General features: G+C 36.1%; 2 protein-coding genes across 6 annotated transcripts in view; one reads left to right on the plus strand and one right to left on the minus strand.

The window, feature by feature from the left end:
- The window catches only part of LRP11 (LDL receptor related protein 11), a 34,686-nt gene extending 29,078 nt beyond the window's left edge, over positions 1 to 5,608 (plus strand). Inside the window, exon 7 of the mRNA XM_039846917.1 lies at positions 2,046 to 5,608. Coding sequence (XP_039702851.1) covers positions 2,046 to 2,200 — 155 coding nt within the window. The 3' untranslated portion in view covers positions 2,201 to 5,608. The remainder of the gene's footprint in view (positions 1 to 2,045) is intronic.
- A 2,940-nt stretch (positions 5,609 to 8,548) lies between these two features.
- PCMT1 (protein-L-isoaspartate (D-aspartate) O-methyltransferase) overlaps positions 8,549 to 20,944 on the minus strand; it is a 47,500-nt gene continuing 35,104 nt past the window's right edge. Inside the window, exons 7-10 of one of the 5 annotated variants that reach the window (XR_005649467.1) lie at positions 18,332 to 18,501; positions 10,853 to 10,996; positions 9,861 to 9,941; positions 8,549 to 9,353 (exon numbers count right to left, since the gene is read on the minus strand). Coding sequence is in view for 4 of the 5 variants with exons in the window: in XM_039846920.1 (XP_039702854.1) it covers positions 9,341 to 9,353; positions 10,853 to 10,996; positions 18,332 to 18,501 (327 nt within the window). In the remaining variant the exon portion in view is untranslated. Of the gene's footprint in view, positions 9,354 to 9,860; positions 9,942 to 10,852; positions 10,997 to 18,276; positions 18,502 to 20,944 lie in introns of all 5 variants that reach the window. The other 4 variants (XM_039846920.1, XM_039846921.1, XM_039846922.1 and 1 more) reach the window with 4 other exon arrangements.

Genomic DNA, 20,944 nt, shown 5'->3' on the forward strand with positions numbered 1-20,944 from the left:
TCGCTGAGTGCAGTGGCCTCCCCAGGCTTCACCTTCCTGGATTGAATCTCCTTAGCATCTGATTCAGCCGAGCACTTTTCTCTTGAAAGTCTCTTCCTTCTGCTTCCTAGACACCCTTCTCTCTTGGTTGCCCTAGCATTTCCCTGACGTGTCTTTTTCTGTTCTTTTGGTTCTCTCCTTTTGTCTGCTCTCTTAAATGTTCGTGTTTCTTGGGGCCTCGTTCCTGGCCTCCCTTTCTTCTTCCTTTCTGGCAATCTCGCGCACTTCCGTGGCTACAGCAACCACCTTGATGCTAAAGCAGGCTCCCACATATTTAGGCCCAAATAATCCCTGAGCCTAACGGAAAATTCCATCCAGATCACCTCTAGGAATCTCAATCCGAAAATGTCAAAAAATAAACTTATCTCCTACACCCACCCGGACAAGCTCCATCATTCATCCAGATCACTCAAGCAAAAATCCAGCGAACCAGCTACATGGACCACTCTTCTTATACCTGTACTTCATATGAAATTCTATCACAGTAACTATAATACTTTATTTTTATTTTTTAATTTAAATGTCTATCTGCCCAGACTTGAAGTCACTAAAAACCTCCCTCCTTTATCTTTTGAAGAGGTGCAGTACCACAGTGTTCTGAGTGCGCTGTCTGGGGCTGTGTCCTAGGCCACTGCTTACTGCGCAGATTTAGACATGTCACTTAATTCTCGATGCCTTCGTTCCCTCATTAATAAAATGAGGATAATAATTCTACCAGCTCATATGGTGGTTGTGATAAGCTATAGAGCCCTGAGACCGGTGCTGGCACTCTTAAGTATCAGCTCATTATCTTTGATTATGAGCACTTAGCTCCGTGTCAGGCACCTGGCTGTTAATCAGTGCAGAAGGAGGGAATAAATGAAAGAAAGAAAATGTTATAAAATCGACTTATGCAATGGAGATTTTTGCTCCTCTAGTTCCACCAATAGGCAAGACCCTTGCGGCTAAAAATATTTCCATCACATCACCTGCAAGACTGGCTGACTACAGAGTGGGTTGGACAAAAAACTGAGCTTGTTAAGAGCCTGCTGAGCTTGTTAAGAGAGTGATCTATTTTTTACAGGTTTGATGTTTTTAGATTCCACATATAAGTGATGTCATACAATAATTGTCTTTCTCTGTCTGACTTATCTCAGTAAGCCGTAGAGATCTAATGCACAATATAATGAATATAGACAATAATATTGTACTATAATGATGTAATAAACATTGCTTCAATGGCAATCATTATAATATATAAATGTATCAAAGTAACATGCTGTACTCTTTAAATTTATGAAATGTAACATATTAAATTTATCAAATAGAGGGGAAAAACCAACCTGGGGTCAGCCCTGTCCCTTCCAGTCCCCTGCAGCCTTTAAGGCCACTTCTAGCCTGGCTGGCTGAGGCCAGTCCCACAGGAAAAACCAAAAAATTGAGATTTTTTTCCCCTCAACTGCATTTAGCCAAAATTACACCAGCATATTTTATAGTTAGCTTTCAACAGTGAGTCTACTAGCTGAAAATAGGTTCCCTGGATTTAGAAAAGGAAATAAAATTTTTAAAGCCCTAACTAGAACAAGAAATCAGAAATTAGTCCATACTTATTTTAATGGAGAATGACCGTGTATGAATCCATAATCTATGACAATGAAAAAATTTCCTGTGGTTACAGCATCTTTGCGTTGTCCAGTGCGTGTTACAGTGGATGTAAGGGTGGTCTGACTGCAACATTTGTACTCACTGATGCTAGGTAAATTTTGTAGGAACCTGATAGAGAATTTGGTTTTAAAGAATTCTGGGTTTGAGACCTCAACCTGCCATTTACAAGCTTTGTGCTTTTAGGCCAATCGCTTAATCTCGCTGCACCTCAGTTGATCTGTAAAATGGTGGTAATACAGGTATCTACTTAATTGAGTTCTTCAGATTAAATGAAATAGTGGATGCAAAGTGCTTATGACAAATCAAAGCTGCTCCTGTTATTAATCCTTGGCCTACCCTCTTCACGTCTACCCTGTTCACAGGTGCAGTGCTGCCCCTGGCCCTGGGTGTGGCCATCACTGCGTTGCTGCTTCTCATGGTTGCTTGCCGACTGCGCCTGGTGAAACAGAAGCTTAAAAAAGCTCGTCCCATTACATCTGAGGAATCTGACTACCTCATCAATGGGATGTATCTATAAGTGTAACTTAAATAGTTGGGGCAAGGACATGTGTCATTTATAATTTATACACATATTGGGTTCTGGCTATTTATAACTTTTGTTTTTAACTGGGCTAAGAAAACTACTAAAAACCTAGAAGATTCTACAGTCCTTAAATCTTTGTTCTTATTTATTGTAGAAAGACTTTCCTTAGGAGGTATGTGAAATATTTGAAATTTTAGAGAAGAATGCATATGGTTAAAGACTTTCATAAATTTGATTTACGTTAAGCTGTCCCTGAAAATAGAAATTTGCAGTTGGCCAAGGCAGAAAATTTAGTATCTCGAGAGGTGGCCTTAGAACAGCAGTGTTAATAACCCTTTACTTTTTAGAAGCCAACCATTGGCCCTGGCAATCCCGTACCACCTTATCCACAGCTTTCCCTTGTTCTGGGCCCGTTCTTCACCGTAAGCTTCCAGCGCTCTCCTCTTTCTTGTCCCTCCATAAACCTGTTTCTGAGAATGGCCCTCAGGTGAGTTTATACTTTCAATGAGCTGCTACCTTTGGCAGGAATATCTAAATGATAAACCTCATGAACCAGTCAGTGATGTCTCAGGGAAGGGGAATGTGTATTCTTTCCAACGCCTCTGACATCTTGTCATGTCGTGGCTGCCTCATTAGGCTGACCTTTGGGAGAAAAAAAATTCGGACTGGATTACAAATAGCTGTAACATGGTCACGAAGAGATAAGGGAAATCAAGGTGGAAGCAGAGAACCTGGCAGGCCAAAATTTTTGGCTGAGGGCAAAATGAACAAGGACGACAATTAGTACTTTCTTATATTTGCTCAACACAGCTTGATGGTCCAGAACATAGTTCATTTTTATAGTTACCAGTTTTCAACATTAGTCTATGTTGGTGGAAGAGAAAAATGCACTTAAATCGAAATGCTGAACACTGGTGGATTTCTGGGTGCTGCTTTTGTAAAAATGTCACGTTTAAGTATCAGCTGGTTCTTTCATCCAATGAAATGAGCAGTTTCTCCCATTATTTATTTAATGCTATAAAATGGTATAATGTGCAGTCAGCTAATGCCAGGCTTATGTATTCCCAGAGCATAAAGCAATTTTGCAGATTCATTTGTATTAAAACCAGTGTCCAGTTTAGCATCTCTTTTAATTTGTAGGATTTTAAAGGTTATTCCCATCATCACTTAATACCAAGATTATACATTTTCTAGAAATTATTCTACTGAGAGGAATGTATAGTGTGGTTCCTGTCTACATGCACATGATGTTCTATTTACATAATGGGTTTTTTTTTTTTTACATAGTACAGGTGACAAATCTTTTAAAATTCTTGAAAAACTCTAGAACTCATTACTTTCAGACTGAACCTGAAACAGGTTGTTCCTTTAGCAAAGAGCTTAATTTGGGTTGGAGATATAACAGAATACATTGACAAATGAAAAGTTAGTTCTAGAAAAATGAAGCAATTGGTTAATTTTCTGAAAGATTCAAGTATTTTGTTAAATGTGTGGAATTAAGCAAAGATTTAAATTTCTCAGGGGCAGTTTAGAGAAATGACTGAGTGAACTTAAGATGTTTGTACTCTACATGTGATGCTGTACACTGTTTTTCTATGGAAGGATGTCACCTATAGCCATACCCAATAAATAAAATCTGTCAAGGCATGTCTTTCAGCACATGAAGAATTGCTATGGTGTTAAAATACTTGAGAAAAGATGTCCCATATCTGTGTGTATATTCCTTTAATAAATTGTATTTTATTCTTAAGCCTTTTCTACAACTTTGATGTAATCGTTAAGTTGGTAGTATTTACTGAGCTGTTACTGTCTTCCTGTATTTAATCATCTCAGCCTTATTTTACAAAGAGGGAAATTAAGGATTAGGGAAGGAGAATCAAGGTCTACAAAAAATTTCTATTGTCAGATGGACTGAATGGGACTTTTTAGTCACCTTGCCTGTTATCTGATTAAAGGAGTTCATCTAAGACAATTTAAAAATAATTTTAAAGAGAAAGTGGTCCACAATTTACCTCTCAAACATGTTGTGTTTCACATTTCCTTTCCTCAGAAAAGGCCCACCTAAGCCATCTTTCTGAAAAATTTTTCCTTTAATTCTCAGTAGGTGGACTACAGCTACTCCATCCTTCCACAAACACTTTAATGTTCCAGGTCACCTGAGTGTCAAGTATGTTCTCCTCCATAGGAAATAACAGCATTTTTTCATCCTTCTCCCACTGACTTCTCAAAATCTGTGGTTTGGCTGCACCGTTTCTTGTCACACTTACCAACACCTTTCAGGCATTGACGGCCGTCCATGTTACACTTCACTGCATTTTCCCATGACCCGAACACAAGAGATGTGTATTTCTACTTGTGCCTCAGTTTTTCTGTTCACGGCTGAATTAACTGGACTTTATCTATATAAACCTATGTACTGCAGTGTGATGTGCCTCAGACCACAGGCTCTGTCCTTACCTTCACATGTTCCATCAACATCACATTGATGATGCTATGTCACATAAGCATCTGAGCCTGAGATTCTGTGATTTAGGGTTACTATTAAAATATATATCATCCTAGAACAATTTCACATTGTTTTTTGCTCCCTTTGTAAAAATGTCACGTTTAAGTAACAGCAGGACTTAACTACAGTTGTTTTCTGGACCCCAGGTTTTCTACAACTGTTGGCATTAAAATTGAATGAGAATTTCTAACAAAAAAAACCCCCTGCCCAACCTGAATAGAGAGGCAGCAGCTTAGTTTGCAGTTTGCTGTTCACGAATGTTCTCATCTCCCTGGCTTTTTCAACAACTGTGTTGCTGACTTTTTTCTGACCCCATTTTCCCCACTTTTGCCCTACTTGATTCTAGTATTCTAAAGTACATATTTCAAGTTAGAGCTACTTTAATGGCAAACACAGATTCTTTGGCTAAATATGAAACTATCGAATATAAAAGACTAGACACCCCAAAGCTGAATGTATTCAGGAATCGACTGAATAAGGTTATAACTGAGCCTGCTCCTACACTGCTTTGTTTAGTTCTACGTCTTCCTTCCTACTTAAATCCTCAGATCACATCAGTTTTCTCATCTTGTATGCCAAACTGGAAAGAGATCGACTTACAATATCATTAGGCTTAAAGATCTTTTTATAAGGTTATTTCAAAAGTTAGGAAACTTCTCAAAACAAATTCAAATACAAAAATTATTTTAACTTTTGCCAAAATGTTTAAGAAAAAATTGTGTTGGGTATATGGACTTTTAAAAAAATGTTCTCTTTCATTTCATATGACTGAAGACTCAAAAGTTCAAATAAATCAAAAGGCAATGTTAATATTTAAATGAGGCACAGATTTAGATAAACCTCTGAATGTATTATCTAAAGATTTATGTGGAGAATAAAGAAATCAAAACCATGAACTATGTGACCATGCATTTCATTTTTTTGCAAGTCCTCGACATCCCCACCTGTAACTTTCTGGCCTGCTTTATCCAACTCTGTTGCCCACAACCTAATCAATGGAGCCAAGATCCCAAAGGGCAGGTCTTTTTACCCAGAAAACACACTTTTTACATTTAATTTAAAACTGATACAATAGTGTTAACATGGAAATTCTTCAAGCTCTTTGATCCATCTGTAATTTCTAGCAAAATCCTGACAGGATAAATCACCAAAAAAACCTAAACAAACAAATAGTGCTACCAAAAGAAATTACCTGTGATGTGATCTCTTGGGAGGCACAGTAAGGTGTCCTGGGTATGTGACTTCAAATGAAAATGTCCTCAGCTGCCCCTTTATACTTAAAATGTCCTCGGTATTACCATCACTTGCCCTTTGGACAAAAAATTTCTGTGATACCCATTCTTTTGGGTCACCCCACCTGAGTGAAAATGAGTTCTTCAGATGCAGCATCCCTAGAACTTAGAACTTCCACTCACGGTGGGAAAGGAAAGCGGGAAGAGGGGAGGGGAGAGGAAAAGTGAAGGAGGGAGAGGGGGAGAAAGGGAGTCGCTGGCCCAGCTCAGCTCCCTACGGGTACTCAGGCAGATGTTTCCGCTCCCACAAGCAGGGTAGTGCTTGAGTCCTGGCCCAAACAACAGAAAGTCAGCTAAAAAGATGAGGCCTAAGGTGCGCAACCAACGACTACTGTTGTAGCGACATGAGAAGGATTAAGGATAAGGAAGTTATTGGACATTTTTTATTATGTAACAATACACAAATCCAAACTTCTTTGGGCCCCATAGGCCATTTTTCTTCAAACAGGATTTTTCTTTTTTTTTTACTAGCACTGTATTTGAGCCACTTTTTAAGTATGACGGGGACAAAAACATTCATTGTTACTTACTGAAAAATAGAACTTGAGAAAGGTGAAACCGAAATTTGATCAGAACTTGTTTTACTGAATATAGTTTTTTATAACACAGTAAGTTGTAGGAAATGTGGATTTATACCCTGCAAGAATTTCAGCACTTACCTAAGTTATTGGCATTCTGATCCCCATTTAGAACATTTTGTAAATTACCCATATTTATTTCATATACTAGTATTCAATTACTATAGACATGCGTTCTTTTAGTGCCATACCAAAGTACTGGAAATTTATTAGCATTTAGCTGAAAATGAGGAACACCTACCTCTCTAATGCAACAAAATTAAAAAGCTTTATTTCTTGGCTGACAATCAGATGCCAAGAATAGCATCAAAGAATTCATGAGTGTTAAGTTATTATTTTAAAAAAGTTATTGTATTTTAAAATACATTGAATTTTTAAAATGCTTGTCTAAGTATGTCATAGTCAATTTAAAAAGTATAATCAACTTTTTTTTGAACATTTTTTTAAAATTAAGACAATGGGATTTTAAATATTTGCATGAACAATGTTAATGTAGTATTTACCCCCAAATGTTACTTTTTTCTAACATGTTACTGGTTGGGAAAGAGTTGAAACCCTCATTAGAAACTGGAATTTTAATTTTAATTGTTAATCGAGAGCTGGAATAGGCCTTTATCAAAATCAAATCTATAAAAAATGCCTTGTTTCAACAGGCTCTCATTGGACTGGAATCTTTAAAAATATTTCACTGTTGCCCTTCACATTATGTAAATAAATCACTTCTACTAAAGAAAAACGAAATACTAAAATATTTTAGGAATTATAAATAGTAAAGACTAAAGAGATTTCTTATCTCAGACCAACACATATATAAATTCAACTCTCGTAAAGAAAAACTCTTAGACCTAGTTAAAATTCATTATTTCTATCTCTACCCATTTATCGATGTTCCGTTAAAATCCATTCAATATTTATTCAATGTTTAAAATTTTTAATTCACAAAAGCATAAAGTCTAAGAACAGTGCTTGCCATAGCATTTGTCTACACCAATCAGGTGGCACTTTGTCCTATCAGATTTATGAACCCGACTGCAAACTCCTTGACAGTAAAAGTCTTTCTCTATCCCAACACCTAACATAGGGATTTACATGTAATAAAATGCTGGTAAGGGCTATGAAGGATAAAGACTAGTAGAAGTTTAAGAATTAGTTTAAATCCTAAAGAATACTTAAATGACACTGAGTCCTGGACCAAAATGGTTCATGGCCTGGGTCCAGAAACAATACCAACAACAGCAAACTGAAACCAACAATAAACTGAAACTCCCAACTTTTGGCTGCCAACTAATGCTAATTTCCTGTATCTAAGACCTTGTCCAAGAAGAGACACCAGTGAAAACATGTCTGCATAATGTTTGTAAAGCCATTTTTAAAGAAGTAATGTTAAGGCTTCAAGAGGTGGAGGAGGGGCAACCTCACACCCTCAGGATCTACCTGTCAGAATCATATACACTTGCACACAACAGAGAGAAGGGCTTTGCTGGGAGTTCTAGTTCTGCTAGCCCTAGAGCTTACATTGCTTCAAGTTGTAGAACCCTGAGAAAAACTAAGATCCTATCACAAAAGGTATAAAACCACAAAGTTTAAACAAGGTCTCAAAGTGCTACGGCCTTCTTAGAAACCCATTTACAGTCATTAGATTAATAAATCCATTTATTAATTTTGAGGTGGGTTTTGGTAAATTTATCCTCAATTCAGCTATTCTCTGACACTCAGTCAATTCATTCACTCACTCACTCAGCATTTACTATGTATCTACAAGAGGACAAACCCTGTGTTAGGCAAAGAAAAATGATAAATGAGGTGTCCTTGTCCTCAAGAAACAAAGTCACATTCACAAATGTACAGTTCAATTAATACTACTCAGATTTCACAAAATGGAACATCAGAGAAACAACTTTTTTCTCTGATCTTAGCATCCTGTATTTGGTGGACACGCTGTTTTTCTACATTCAAACACCATCAATGCCTTTTTTGCTTTTAACTTTATTTGGCAAAGCAGCACTGCATAAACTGTTCAGTAACTAGGACACAGCTTATACAGCATGTTAAGTTCATATACATTATCAGCAGCAAATTAGAAACAAGAAACAATACTGAGCTACAAGTTTCCTATAATTTTTAAAGAGAGAAAAGAAGAACTATGTCAGTTATGTCCAATCTGAACAGCCGAGTGTTAAGGGACATTACCTGCCATTTTCTTAAGTTTCATTATTTACAAATGCTTAGTTTTAAGATAACAAAGCAGCTGATTGTATCTACAACATGCTATTCTATAACACCACATCAAAAGCTTTAAAAAGGACGCTCATCTCTATTTTCTTAGTAGCATCTAATAGACATCAAAAAACCAAGAATCTCAACTTGTGAATGGTGGTGTTATCTGATGCACAAAAGCAATCTGATAAATTAATATTGGAACAGAATTAAGTGTCTAAGAAAAGAAAATCCACTCCTCCAAATCAATTCAATTACTAAGTTTTCCATTTTCAGAACCCCTTTGTTTAATATTTTAAAGTAAAATGTGGGCATGTTAAACTAACACTACACAAATGTAGACTTCACATCCTTCTTCTACCAGTTTGGCTTCTGTGCCTCTTTGAAGAATTAGAAACTCCACAAAACCACACATTTTCATGCTAAAAATAATAGTGTAACAAAGTCCAAAACAAGCTGTGATGCTGTTGGTGTTCAAAAAGCTTTGAGGACTGAGATGAGCAATCCACGGTAATATATACTGGTCAAGCTGATGTTGCTTTTACAGTTCGTCCCTGGGGAGAAAAAAAGAGAAATATGTAAGTAGGAGTCATGTACTATAAAACTTGGCTTTCTAATAGTTAGATACAACTATCAAATCAGTAAAAATACACTGATCCCCAAGCAATATATTATTTAAAGAAAAAAAGAAGAGCAAACGATCTCAAGTCCAAGCAAAAATGAAAATCAGCCATTTCAAACATGTCTCATGCTAATCCAGAATAAAATATGAAACCTAAAGGGCCTGAATTCTTTGCTTTTTAACTCTAAAGATAACTTTCTTCCTTTAAGACCAAAAATTCAGAGAAATTATAACTTTTAAATCTAGAATCTTGCTTAATACTATTTATTGTAAAATGACAACTTGAGTATTTAAGAGTTCAAATAATCTTTTACAGTTATTCATAAAATTGGACAAAAATTCAGCCTTTTGCTTAGAGTATCTGTTAGTCATTGTTGAGTGGGTCACTCTGAACCCAAACTCTTCGGGAGAAAAAGCATCATCTGTAGGTATAATATACCTGTCAGCTGATTTCATAAGGCAGCTTTATCAGCTCCAAAAGAAACCATTCGCTCAGCCAGGTGTAGCACTGTACCAGCAACTGCCAGTGAGAGGAAGGAAGGAATAAAAATGCAATCTAAAATAAATGGTATGGTATATAAATTATACCTCAATAAAGCTGTTAAAAGTGAAAAAATAAAGCTACCAGAAAAGTCTAAAAGCTTCATATCTCAGGGTAATCTGAGTGACAAAAACACTGTTAAACACTCAAGTAGGGATAAAGAAGTTTGACAATTGCAACAAATCTCAAATGATTCAGGAAAAAATATTACATATATGTATATATAGAGAGGGAGAAAGCAACTGTGGAAAAATGTTAATAACTGGTAACTTTGGATGAAGAGATTCAGTTCTTTGTACTATTTTGTAACTTATCTGTGACAAAAAGTATTTTTTTTAAGTTGTTAAAATATATTTAAAAGGAAGGTAAATAAAAGAGCTAAAATTTCCCAGGTAAGTGGTGACTTCAGGGATTATCAGACAACACGTTTTTTAAAAAACTGAATTTCGTAAATTGTGCAAGAAAATATTTTAAAAATTACTTCTCCCATAAGCTGCCTTTGTCATATAGTACTAGATTATCTTTTAAACAATAAATTATCAGTCTGGTTCCTCTTAACATATTCTTCTAAATAATTTAAGTACTATAATTCTCACAGAATAGCTTTTACTTAAAATCATGCATTAAAATATTTATGAACACTTGCAAAGTGTTCTATTTTTAAATTCACTTTTGCTTTTTAAAACACGAATTGAAAATACTGTTGTTTTTTAAATAATTTACCACATTTTATTTACCTGTTGCAAGGCATTACGGATATTGTAAATAAATATCCTTATTGCCTAACAACATAGTACAACATTTCTAAATATCCTCTTCATTAAAAAAAATTTTTTTTTTTAAAGAAAAAGGATAAAACTCTCAACAAACTGGGTATAGAGGGAACGTACCTCAACATAATAAAGGCCATATATGACAAGCCCACAGCTAACATCATACTCAACGGTGAAAAGCTGAAAGCTTTTCCTCTAAGATCAGGAACAAGACAAGGATGCCCACTCTTGCCACTTTTATTCAACATAGTACTGGAAATCCTAGCCAGAGCAATTAGGCAAGAAAAAGAAATAAAAGGCATCAAAATCAGAAAGGGAAAAGTAAAACTATCTCTTTTTGCAGATGACATGATATTTTATATAGAAAACCCTAAAGCCTCCACCAAAAAAAAAAAAGTCAGAATAAACTAATGCAATAAAGTTGCAAGATACAAAATCAATATACAAAAATCAGTTGCATTTCTATACACAAGTAAAATGAACCATTAGAAAGAGAAGTAAGACAACAATCTCATTTACAATAACGTCAAAAAAAAAAATTCCTTGGAATAAATTTAACTAAGGTGAAAGATCTGTACACTGAAAACTGTGAGACATTAATGAAAGACATTGAAGAAGACACAAATAAATGGAAAGATATTCCATGCTTACGTATTGGAAGAATTAATATTGTTAAAATACCCATATTACCCAAAGCAATCTACCAATTCAATGCAATTCCCATAATTCCAATAGCATTTTTCAAAGAAATAAAACAAAACACTCCCAAAGTTTGTATAGAACCACAAAAAAAACCCAAAAAGCCAAGGCAATTATTAGACAGAAAAATAAAACTGGAGACATTACACTTCCTGATTTAAAACTATATTACAAAGCTATAGTAATTGAAATATGGTATTAGCATAAAAACAGATACATAGTTCAATGCAAGACAGTAGAGAACCCAGAAATAAACCCACGCATATATGGCGAATTAATTAAAAAGCCAAGAACATTAAAAAAAAAAAAAAGCCAAGAATATACAAAGGGAAAAGGATAATGTCTTCAATAAATAGTGTTGGGAAAACTGGATAGCCACAAGCAAAAAAATGAAACTGGACCCCTAAATAGTGTCGGGAAAACTGGACAGACACAAGCTAAAAAATGAAGCTGGACCCCTCTCTTACATCATACACACACACACACACAAAATCAACTCAAAATGGATTGAAGACTTAAACCTAGGACATGAAACCATAAAAGTTACTGTGGTAATCATTTTGCAATATAAACATATATCAAAGTATTATTTTGTACTCTTAAGACTAGCACAATGCCATAGGTCGATTATATCTCAATAAAACTGAAAAAACCATATTGTAAAAAATGTTTAATGATGTGAAAAATGTTGATGACATTTAAGTGGAAAAAAAGAGATTACAAAATAATGATACTGTATGATATCAGGATTACAAAAGAGAAGCATACAGATCTATGGATAAAAGAGTAAAAAAAATTACCAAAATTTTAATAGTGGCTATCTCAGCATCTGAGATTATGAGTGATTTTTACTTTATTCTTTGTACTTAATTTTTACGATGTGCATGCATTACTTTGGTGTCAGGAACAATACTGTTAAAACAAATAGAAGGAAATTTACGGAACTAAAAAGAAAAAAAATTAAGTTTATAGATCTGAATTTTAACATTTAGCTACCACAGAAAACCAAAAAATTGCTGCCAGGGCATGTATAACCTTGTCACATCCTAATACTCTAAAATCTGTATAACTTTCAAGTTATTAATTTTTCTTAACGTTCAAAAGTCTACATCATCACATCTGACTTTTATATATAGGTCATTTACAATAAAAAGTAACATGTCCTAAATTTCTGGAAAGCCCCTTTAAATTTGCCATATATGTGCTAAATATTTTCATTAGGTTAATAAATACATGCATTTATTATTTTGTTTTATAATATATAATTATACATAATTTAAGTATTAATAACTCTGACACTTAGTATTATATATTCTTTATCAAGAACAAATGAACAGAGGTACTACCATGAAACAAAACCCATACTAGTTAACGGGTTTTCCAAGGTAATAAGGGCTCTGTACAATGCTTTATTGTCCAAAGCATTATGAGAGACATAAAAAGAACCCCAAAGCGAACAGAATATATCCCTGCCTTTAAGGATGCAAAAGTATGTCGCATTGCTGTAACATATGTAAAGAAATTTAAGAGGGACAACATAGAACAATTTGGAACACATGATTAATTAATTGTGTTCCTAGGACCTATAGGGTCAATCCTAGAAATGCCTGATCAATTCACGTCTTTTTCACGAGTGCGTGGCACTTTAAGAAGACATTGATAAAGTGCTCATGGAATAAGGACTCTAAAACATTCCAGTTTCAAAAGCCAAAGATGGACTTATTCCATTGACTCTTGTGGCTATTAAAAAAAAAACTTACCAGAACATTAACAAAATACTGATTTCTACATTTATAAATACTTATATAAAATAAAAATTTTTAAAGTATTCAGAGTTTATGAAGCAAATACAACTATTACCTATCCTTAGTCATGAACATAATAGCAGAGATTGTAGGTCAATGGCCTGTATGTCTGGCATTCTCTCCTCTTTTATTAATTAGTGACATTTTGCTAAGTATAAGGCAACAGAAGTCTACTTTCAGGTTTTGAGCTTTATTTGGCAATAGAATTCAGCATGCACCCTTGTTCCCTTTTTCTTCTATATAATTTCTATCGTCCTCCTCAGCAAATACTGGATCTCACGTTCACAGAGCACTGCAACTAGCTCTGGATTCCTCAGTAAGAGGATGGAAAGCTGGTGAGAAACAAGAGAAGGTTCCTAAGAAAGCACTAGGATGAGTTGTAAATTAATCCTGTAGAAAATCTGAAAGAAACCATCCAGCCTGGCAAGAAACTTAAGGAGCTTTTTCGATGCTAATTCCCAAATGTGAGATGGGCACTCAAAAATGGTAAGGGGCTCTTTAACCACATTCTGTCCTTACTATCACTGCCTTAATTCAGGCCACCATCATTTCACCCAACTTGCTACAATCATCTCCTATGACTGACTCTAGCTTTGTCCCTTTTCAATCTACTCTATACCACAGCCAGAGTTATTCTTCTGAAATGTAATTCTGACCACTTCACTGCCCGGCTCCGACACTACAGTACCTCTCTACCACCCTCGAAACAGAATCTACAGACATACCTCAGGGATACTGTGGGTTTGGTTTAAGACCACTGCAATAAAGCAAATACCGCATAAGGTGAGTTACACAAATTTTTTGGTTTCCCAGTTTATCCTGTAGTCTATTAAGTGTACAATAATAACATTATGTCTAATGTAATTTAAAAATTACAATGTAATTTAAAAATACATTATTGCTAAAAAATGCTAACCATCACCGCGCCTTCGGCGAGTCATAATCTTTTTGCTGGTAGAGGGTCTTGCCTCAATGGTGATGGCTGCTGACTGATCAGGGTGGTGGCTGCTGAAGGTAGTGGTGGCTGTCACAACTTCTTAAAATAAGACAATGACGTTTGCCACATCAACTGACTCTTCCTTTCACAATCGATTTCTCTGTAGCACGTGATGCTGTTTGACAGCATTTTACTCACAGAACTTCTTTCAAAATTGAAGCCAATCCTCTTCAACCCTGCCACTAATTTATCGACTAAGTTATTTCAACAATCCTCATAGCATATTCACCGGGAGTAGATTCCATCTCAAGAAACCACTTTACTCATCCATAAGCAGCAGCTCCTCATCCATTAAAGTCTTATCATGAGAGAGCAGCAATTCAGTCACATCTTCAGGCTCCACTTCTAATTCTAGTTCTCTTACTATTTAAACCACATCTGTAGTTACTTCCTCCACTGAAGTCTTGAACTCCTCAAAGTCATTCAGGAAGGTTGGAATCAACTTCTTCCAAATGCCTGTTAACGTGTATATTTTGGCCTCTTCCCATGAATCATGTTCTTAATGGCATCTATCATGTTGATTCCTTTCCAGGTTTTCAATTTACTTTGCCTAGATCCAGCAGAGAAATCACTACAACAGCTATAGCCTTAGAAAATTTTTCTTAAATAATAAGACTTGAAAGTCAAAATTACTCCTTGATCCATGAGCTGCAGAATGGATGTCATTTTAGCAGGCATGAAAACAGTATTAATCTCACTGTGTATCTCCATCAGAGCTCTTGGGTGACCAGGTGCATTGCCCTGGTCTCAACAGCGGGCTTAACATATTCAAGAAACCATCTTATAAACCAAGATGTGCTTGTCACTCAGGCTTTGTTGCTCCACTTTTGAGCATGGGCAGAGTAAATTTAGCATAATTTTTAAGGGCCCTGGGATTTTCAGAATGGTAAATGAGCACTGGCTTCAATTTAAGTTACCAGCTGAATTAGCCCCTAGCATTGATTTCTCCTAACTATGAAAGTTCAGCTTCTTCCAATTTAAGGCTGTTTTGTCCATACTGATAATGTTTAGTGTAGCCACCTTAATCAATTATCTTAGTTACATCCTCTGGATAATTTGCTGCAGATGCTACATGAGCACTTGCTGCATAAATGTACTTTTATGTTATAGAGATGGCTTCTTTCACTAAACTTCATGAACCAAGATCTGCTAGTTTCAAACTTTTCTACTGCAGCTTCCTCATCTCTCTCCACCTTCATAAAACTGAAGAGAGTTAGGCCTTCCTCTGGATTAGAGTTTGGCTTAAGGGAATTTTGTACCTGGTTTGTCTTCAATACAGACCACTAAAACTTCCTCTATACCAGCAACAGGCTGTTTCATTTTATCGTTCGTGTGTTCACTGGAGTAGCACTTTTAATTTCCTTAAAGAACTTTTCCTTTGCATTCACAACTTGGCTAACAGTTAGTGCAAGAGGCCTAGCTTTCGGCCTAATCTCAGCTTTTGACATGACTTTTTCACTAAGCGTAATCATTTCCAGCTTTTGATTTAAAGTGAAAGACCTGCAACTGTTCCTTTCACTTGAACACTTAAGAGTCCATTGCAGGATTACTAATTTGCTTAATTTATATTGCCGTATCTCAGGGAAAACGGAGGCCCAAGGAAAGGGAGAGAGACAAGGGAATAGCTGAATATTTCCTATTTCCTGCCTGGACCCTGACAATTTATAAGTACAAATAGAAATAGCAGATGAATCGTCTCTTAAGATCGTAAGTTAAGAGTTGATGTTTTGTTTGTTTTGCTTTTCATTTTTTAATAAGAAATTTTGATGTTTTACCATTTGGAACACCCTATTTTCTAGTAATTTTTTCAGTAAAAAAAATTTTTTTTAACATAGCACTGTTTTTTTTCGATTTTGTTTCCAGATTACCTTTATAGTCTTTAAGCTTATATTGCTTAAAATTCCAGATTTAAAATTAACTAAGTGATGATCTTTGTAATTAAAACTACATTGTTGGGTGTGGAAAAATGTGCCTGAACAAACAGACTGAAAATTTACGATAGAAAAAAAATTAGAAAGTCCTCCTAGTACAACAAGTTTCCATACATGTAAAATCGCTGTGTTAAAAAGTTGAAGGCCAAAAAGAAAAACAAGTATATATACCTTTAAATATTTGGTAATTGAATAATTATCTATATATTTAAAAATTATCCTAAATTTAATACAAATAGTCTAGTTTTATCAGGGATGAATACAGATGTTTTGGAAACCTACACCGATATAATTTGAGAAGGGGAGTGATCTCTTTATGAAGAGAAAAAAAAAACCAACTAAAAAGAAGACTATTCATATAATACTAGGTTTTAAGCCAGGAAGAACCCTGAGTAAGTAAGGGCCTGGAGGCTCGAGTTTCATTAGCCTCATGAAAAATTTGTCTTTAGTTGTCAAAACAAAATACCTTTTCTCCTTCATTAAATTATAGGTAGAATGTTCAATACTAATATTTATAGTGTATAAAAAGAGAAATTTAAAACAAATGAAAATCTGAACTCTTATTTGATATCAAATTTCAATAATTTCAGTGATATGTTTGCCCCTTTTATACAATAGCAATCCATACAATTATGTAACGGTATTACCATACTAGAAGCAAAGTGAAGGAAGGTCGTAATTAGTTGTTAAAAGTTAAATCTGATTCTAACTGACAAGAATAACAGCTTTTAAATTTTTCTTTTAAGAAGTCACTGTGCTCTAGATCAGAATTCAAAGAAAACAGCTATAACTACATTAGGTGAGGAATAAAATGCAATTCCTAGTAAGATATCCCAGAAACGGCCAATCGGTATTGAGTTAAAAGTAAAACTAGGTTTTGGACAAATTAAGAGTCATTACCATTTTTGCAATTCCAGCGGTCCCCAACCTTTCAGCACCAGGGACCAGTGCTCCTATGAGAATCTAATGCCTGATGATCTGAGGTGGAGCTGAGGCGGTGATACTAGCGCTGGGGAGCGGCTGCAAATACAGATGAAGCTTTGCTCACTACTCCACCGCTCACCTCCTGCTGTGTGGCCCGGTTCCTAATGGGCCACTGACTGGTACCAGTCCCTGGCCCAAGGGTTGGGGACCCCTGAATTAAACAATTTATTCAAAAGATACCTTTCCTCTTTCCAGAAAACAAAATTGAGAAATCTATTAAACTTATAATCACCATGTTAAAGAAGTAATTATCTTAAAATAAGTACCTCTATCAAATAAAAATAGATTTCTAAAACAAGAAAACTGTAAAGCCTTTCTTATTTTGGCATTTAATTCCAAGTGGTCTTAGCTAATGTCACTTTTACTTAATGATCTCACTCCTTCCCATGAGAGGGAGTGAGAGAAAGAAGGAAGAGAGGAAGAGAAATCTTGGCTTGAAACAAAATATTCAGATTATGCTCAGATGTACAACATGTACAACAAAAGTCGGCATAATAATGAGCCATGCTGTGCTGAAGATTATGCTGCATGCTGCTGGACCTTTGGTTGGGTTTGTGAGACCTGGGCACTCACTTTAGCTTACAGAATCCCCTCTCCTCCCCAGGAACTCAGTTATAAAGTAAGTTAAAAACCAGCTGAATGTAAAACAGGCACAGGCTGTCAGACATCTATGAACTTGACTGAAAGAGAAGTCAAGCTGAAAGGAAGAATGTCCTCTTTGGGATTCTGACACCTTCAAAAACTGGGATAAGAATATCATTTTCCTTCTTTCTCTTTACAACTATGGTACAACAAAGAGTGATGGGGCAGGAAATGTGGCCCCTTCTCTTAGACCAAAGCCTTTGTTTCCATGATCACAACATCTATAAAAATGATTTGTAAATACAGAAACAGAGTGGCTGATAATGAAATCTCCTTAGAGAGTACTGAACCTCTAAAAAAAATACACCTTTGTGCCAACCAAGTCTCACCCTCCCTTCCCCAAAGATGAGTTAAACCAAAAGAAGGGCAGACCATGCAAAATTTTTCTACACTTTTAATGTAGTGAATTTCTGATGTTAAAATGGAGCGTAAAGGTGAAAACCAAAAAGCAGCTCTTGTAGTCTAATATCTTAAAATCCACACCCTTTCACCTTGCATGTGTGGAAGAAGAAAGAGCAGAAGATAAAATCACTTCCACCTGGACCACTGCTTTTCTTTATCTGTTAAAGGCACGTATATCACTCCCATCAGAGGTTTCATTTTGACACTGCCATCTTGTAGCTTGTCGTACTGCTCCAGCATCTGATTTCCACCTGCGGGTCCGACTGGCAATATCAATCTTCCACCAGGCTTTAATTGGTCTATTAGCTAAAAGAAAAGAAAAGAAAAAAACAAACAACAAAAAAAAAAAAAAGAAAAAAACATATACACACCATGTTATAGATTTTACCTTAATAGTCATTTTACATCTTTATAAACAGCTTTCAGTATCCACAGGCAGAAAGTAGAAGTGTACTTAGTGCACACATACTTTGATTGTTAAACCTGTTATTCAATTACCCACTTAGTCATTTACTTATCAACCTCTCCTACTCATGTAGGGAGGAGGCAAGAGAATTAAAATGTTAATTGAGCCACCTTCAGAGACTATAACACGCTGATCAGCCCTGGAGCCAAGGCCAGGAGGACACCTTCAGAACAGAGGAAGATTTCTGCTGGATTACTAACAACCTATTCCCCACACTGTGAAGGGGAAACAGGAACCAAGAGTCATTCCTTATAGCTAAAACCATGGCGAACCCAGGGATGAAAGGCTGGGAACTGCCAGTGGGCCTCTCACTCTGTATTCTTACCTTTTGAAGCTACAAATTCTTCCCCTTCCTTACATGTCTGTATCAAAGGGAATGGGAACTAAAGAATGACATATAAACTGAATTCTCTGAACACTCAGGGTCCCTCTCAGTGCCTTTACTCTGTCTCTCTCACTGTCCTTGTCTCTATTGTCTCTGTCCCTCTGAGTCCCTCTCAGCCTTTACTCTGTCCCTCACTGTCTCTCTCTCTCTCTCTCTGCCTCTGAGAGGAGACCACACTCTGTGGAGTGTTATCCCTTTTCTAATAAACTTTCCTTTTGGCGTGTGTGTTGAATTCTCACTACACTTTCAGCCAAATGACACTCTTCCCTGGGAACATGGCTTGGTCTCCCCCGCAGACCCCACTGGGAGAAATTTGCTCTGTCCTGCATCACTACTAAACCACAAGTTCTTTGACAACAGAGGCTGAATCTTACTCATCTTTGTGTGCCCCTAGCATCTAACACAGTACCTACCTGGTACAACTGTTAGAACTGAATCACATAACGCAGAACTATCCTCTTGAGAAGGCCAAAGACAAAGCCAAAAATATCAATGCTTGTATGTTGTTGTTTGGAGGGAATGAGGGGAAGTGTAGAAATTCAGCAAGGAATTCTCATCCTATCATTGCAGAATTGAGGACATCACTCAACCAAAGATAAGGGAACCTTGGTTTTAAAACTAAATTTAAGATTACTGGCACCAGGATGAAGGAAGGTAGGGCTGGAGCCCTTACAGCACGAGAATGAAGACACCCCTGTCAATGAAGAACCAAGACAACTCAGTGGAAGCCCCTCCAGTCAGACAGCTTTTAAATCTTATGTTACCATTTGATCAAAGCTTTACAAATCACCACTAGTCAAAAACAATGAGAAAGAAACCTTACTTTGAGTATTATTAGCCCAAAAAAGGGTGTCCTCAATTAAAATTTTGGTCATCAGAAAGTCTTTTATTTTTCCATTTTAATTTCTATTAAAGTAAAATTTGCAAGTATTCAGTTATTTTTCTAAATATCAAAGTTTATAGTGAAAAACAGCTGACTGCTTCCCTCTAATCTTGCTCCCTAAATCCAGTAATTTTAATCCTTTTAACTGTCTTCCAGTGTGTACTTTATTTGATAATGCTTATTTCTAAAGCATATCTTTTCTTTTTAAATTGTGGTATAAATGATACATAACACTGTATTAGTTTTAGTTGTACAACATAATGATTTGATATATATATGTTGCAAAATAATTACCACATTTTAAGTTGAATTATCATCCATCACCATATGGGGCAATAATTTTTTTCCTTGTAATGAGAACTTTTAAGATCTACTCTTAGCAACTTTCAGATATACAATATAGTATTAACAATAGTTGCCACATTGTATAGCAGCGGTTCCCAAACTTTTTGGTGCCAGGGACAGGTGCTCCTATGAGACTCTAATGCCTGATCTGAGATGGAGCTGAGGCGGTGATGCTGGTGCTGGAGAGCGCCTGCAAAAGCAGATGAAGCTTCGTTCTGCTGTGCGGCCAGGTTGGTTCTTAATAGGCCACAGACCAGGTGGTACCAGTCCACAGCCCAGGGGGTTGGGGACCCCTGCTGTATAGTATTTACTTTTTATTTCAAATTACATGCTAGATGAGGACTGAGCTCTCTTACATATATCCTGCTGTCACCCAATTCAACTAATAACATAATTTTTCATTTAAAGCATTTTCAGTTGTGACTGTGTAAATATATTTTGCAGCCGACCCAAGAGGTATCCAATGACTATTTCCTTTCTTATACAGTAGTTGTTTCCCTATAGTTAAAATTTTAAGCTTTTTCTTTTTCAATCAATCAATTTTCTTTGTAACTGTTTCTAAATCTTTGTGCCCCCAATGAAATTTTTAAAGTCAAACCTAACTAATTAGTGCTTGGCGGGGGCGGGGCGGCGGGGGGGGCGGTAGTGGCAGGTAGACTCTCTTCTATTG

Source organism: Pteropus medius, unplaced genomic scaffold (genome assembly GCF_902729225.1).
Source record: "Pteropus medius unplaced genomic scaffold, Ma_sr-lr_union100, whole genome shotgun sequence".
Taxonomy (NCBI): domain Eukaryota; kingdom Metazoa; phylum Chordata; class Mammalia; order Chiroptera; family Pteropodidae; genus Pteropus; species Pteropus medius.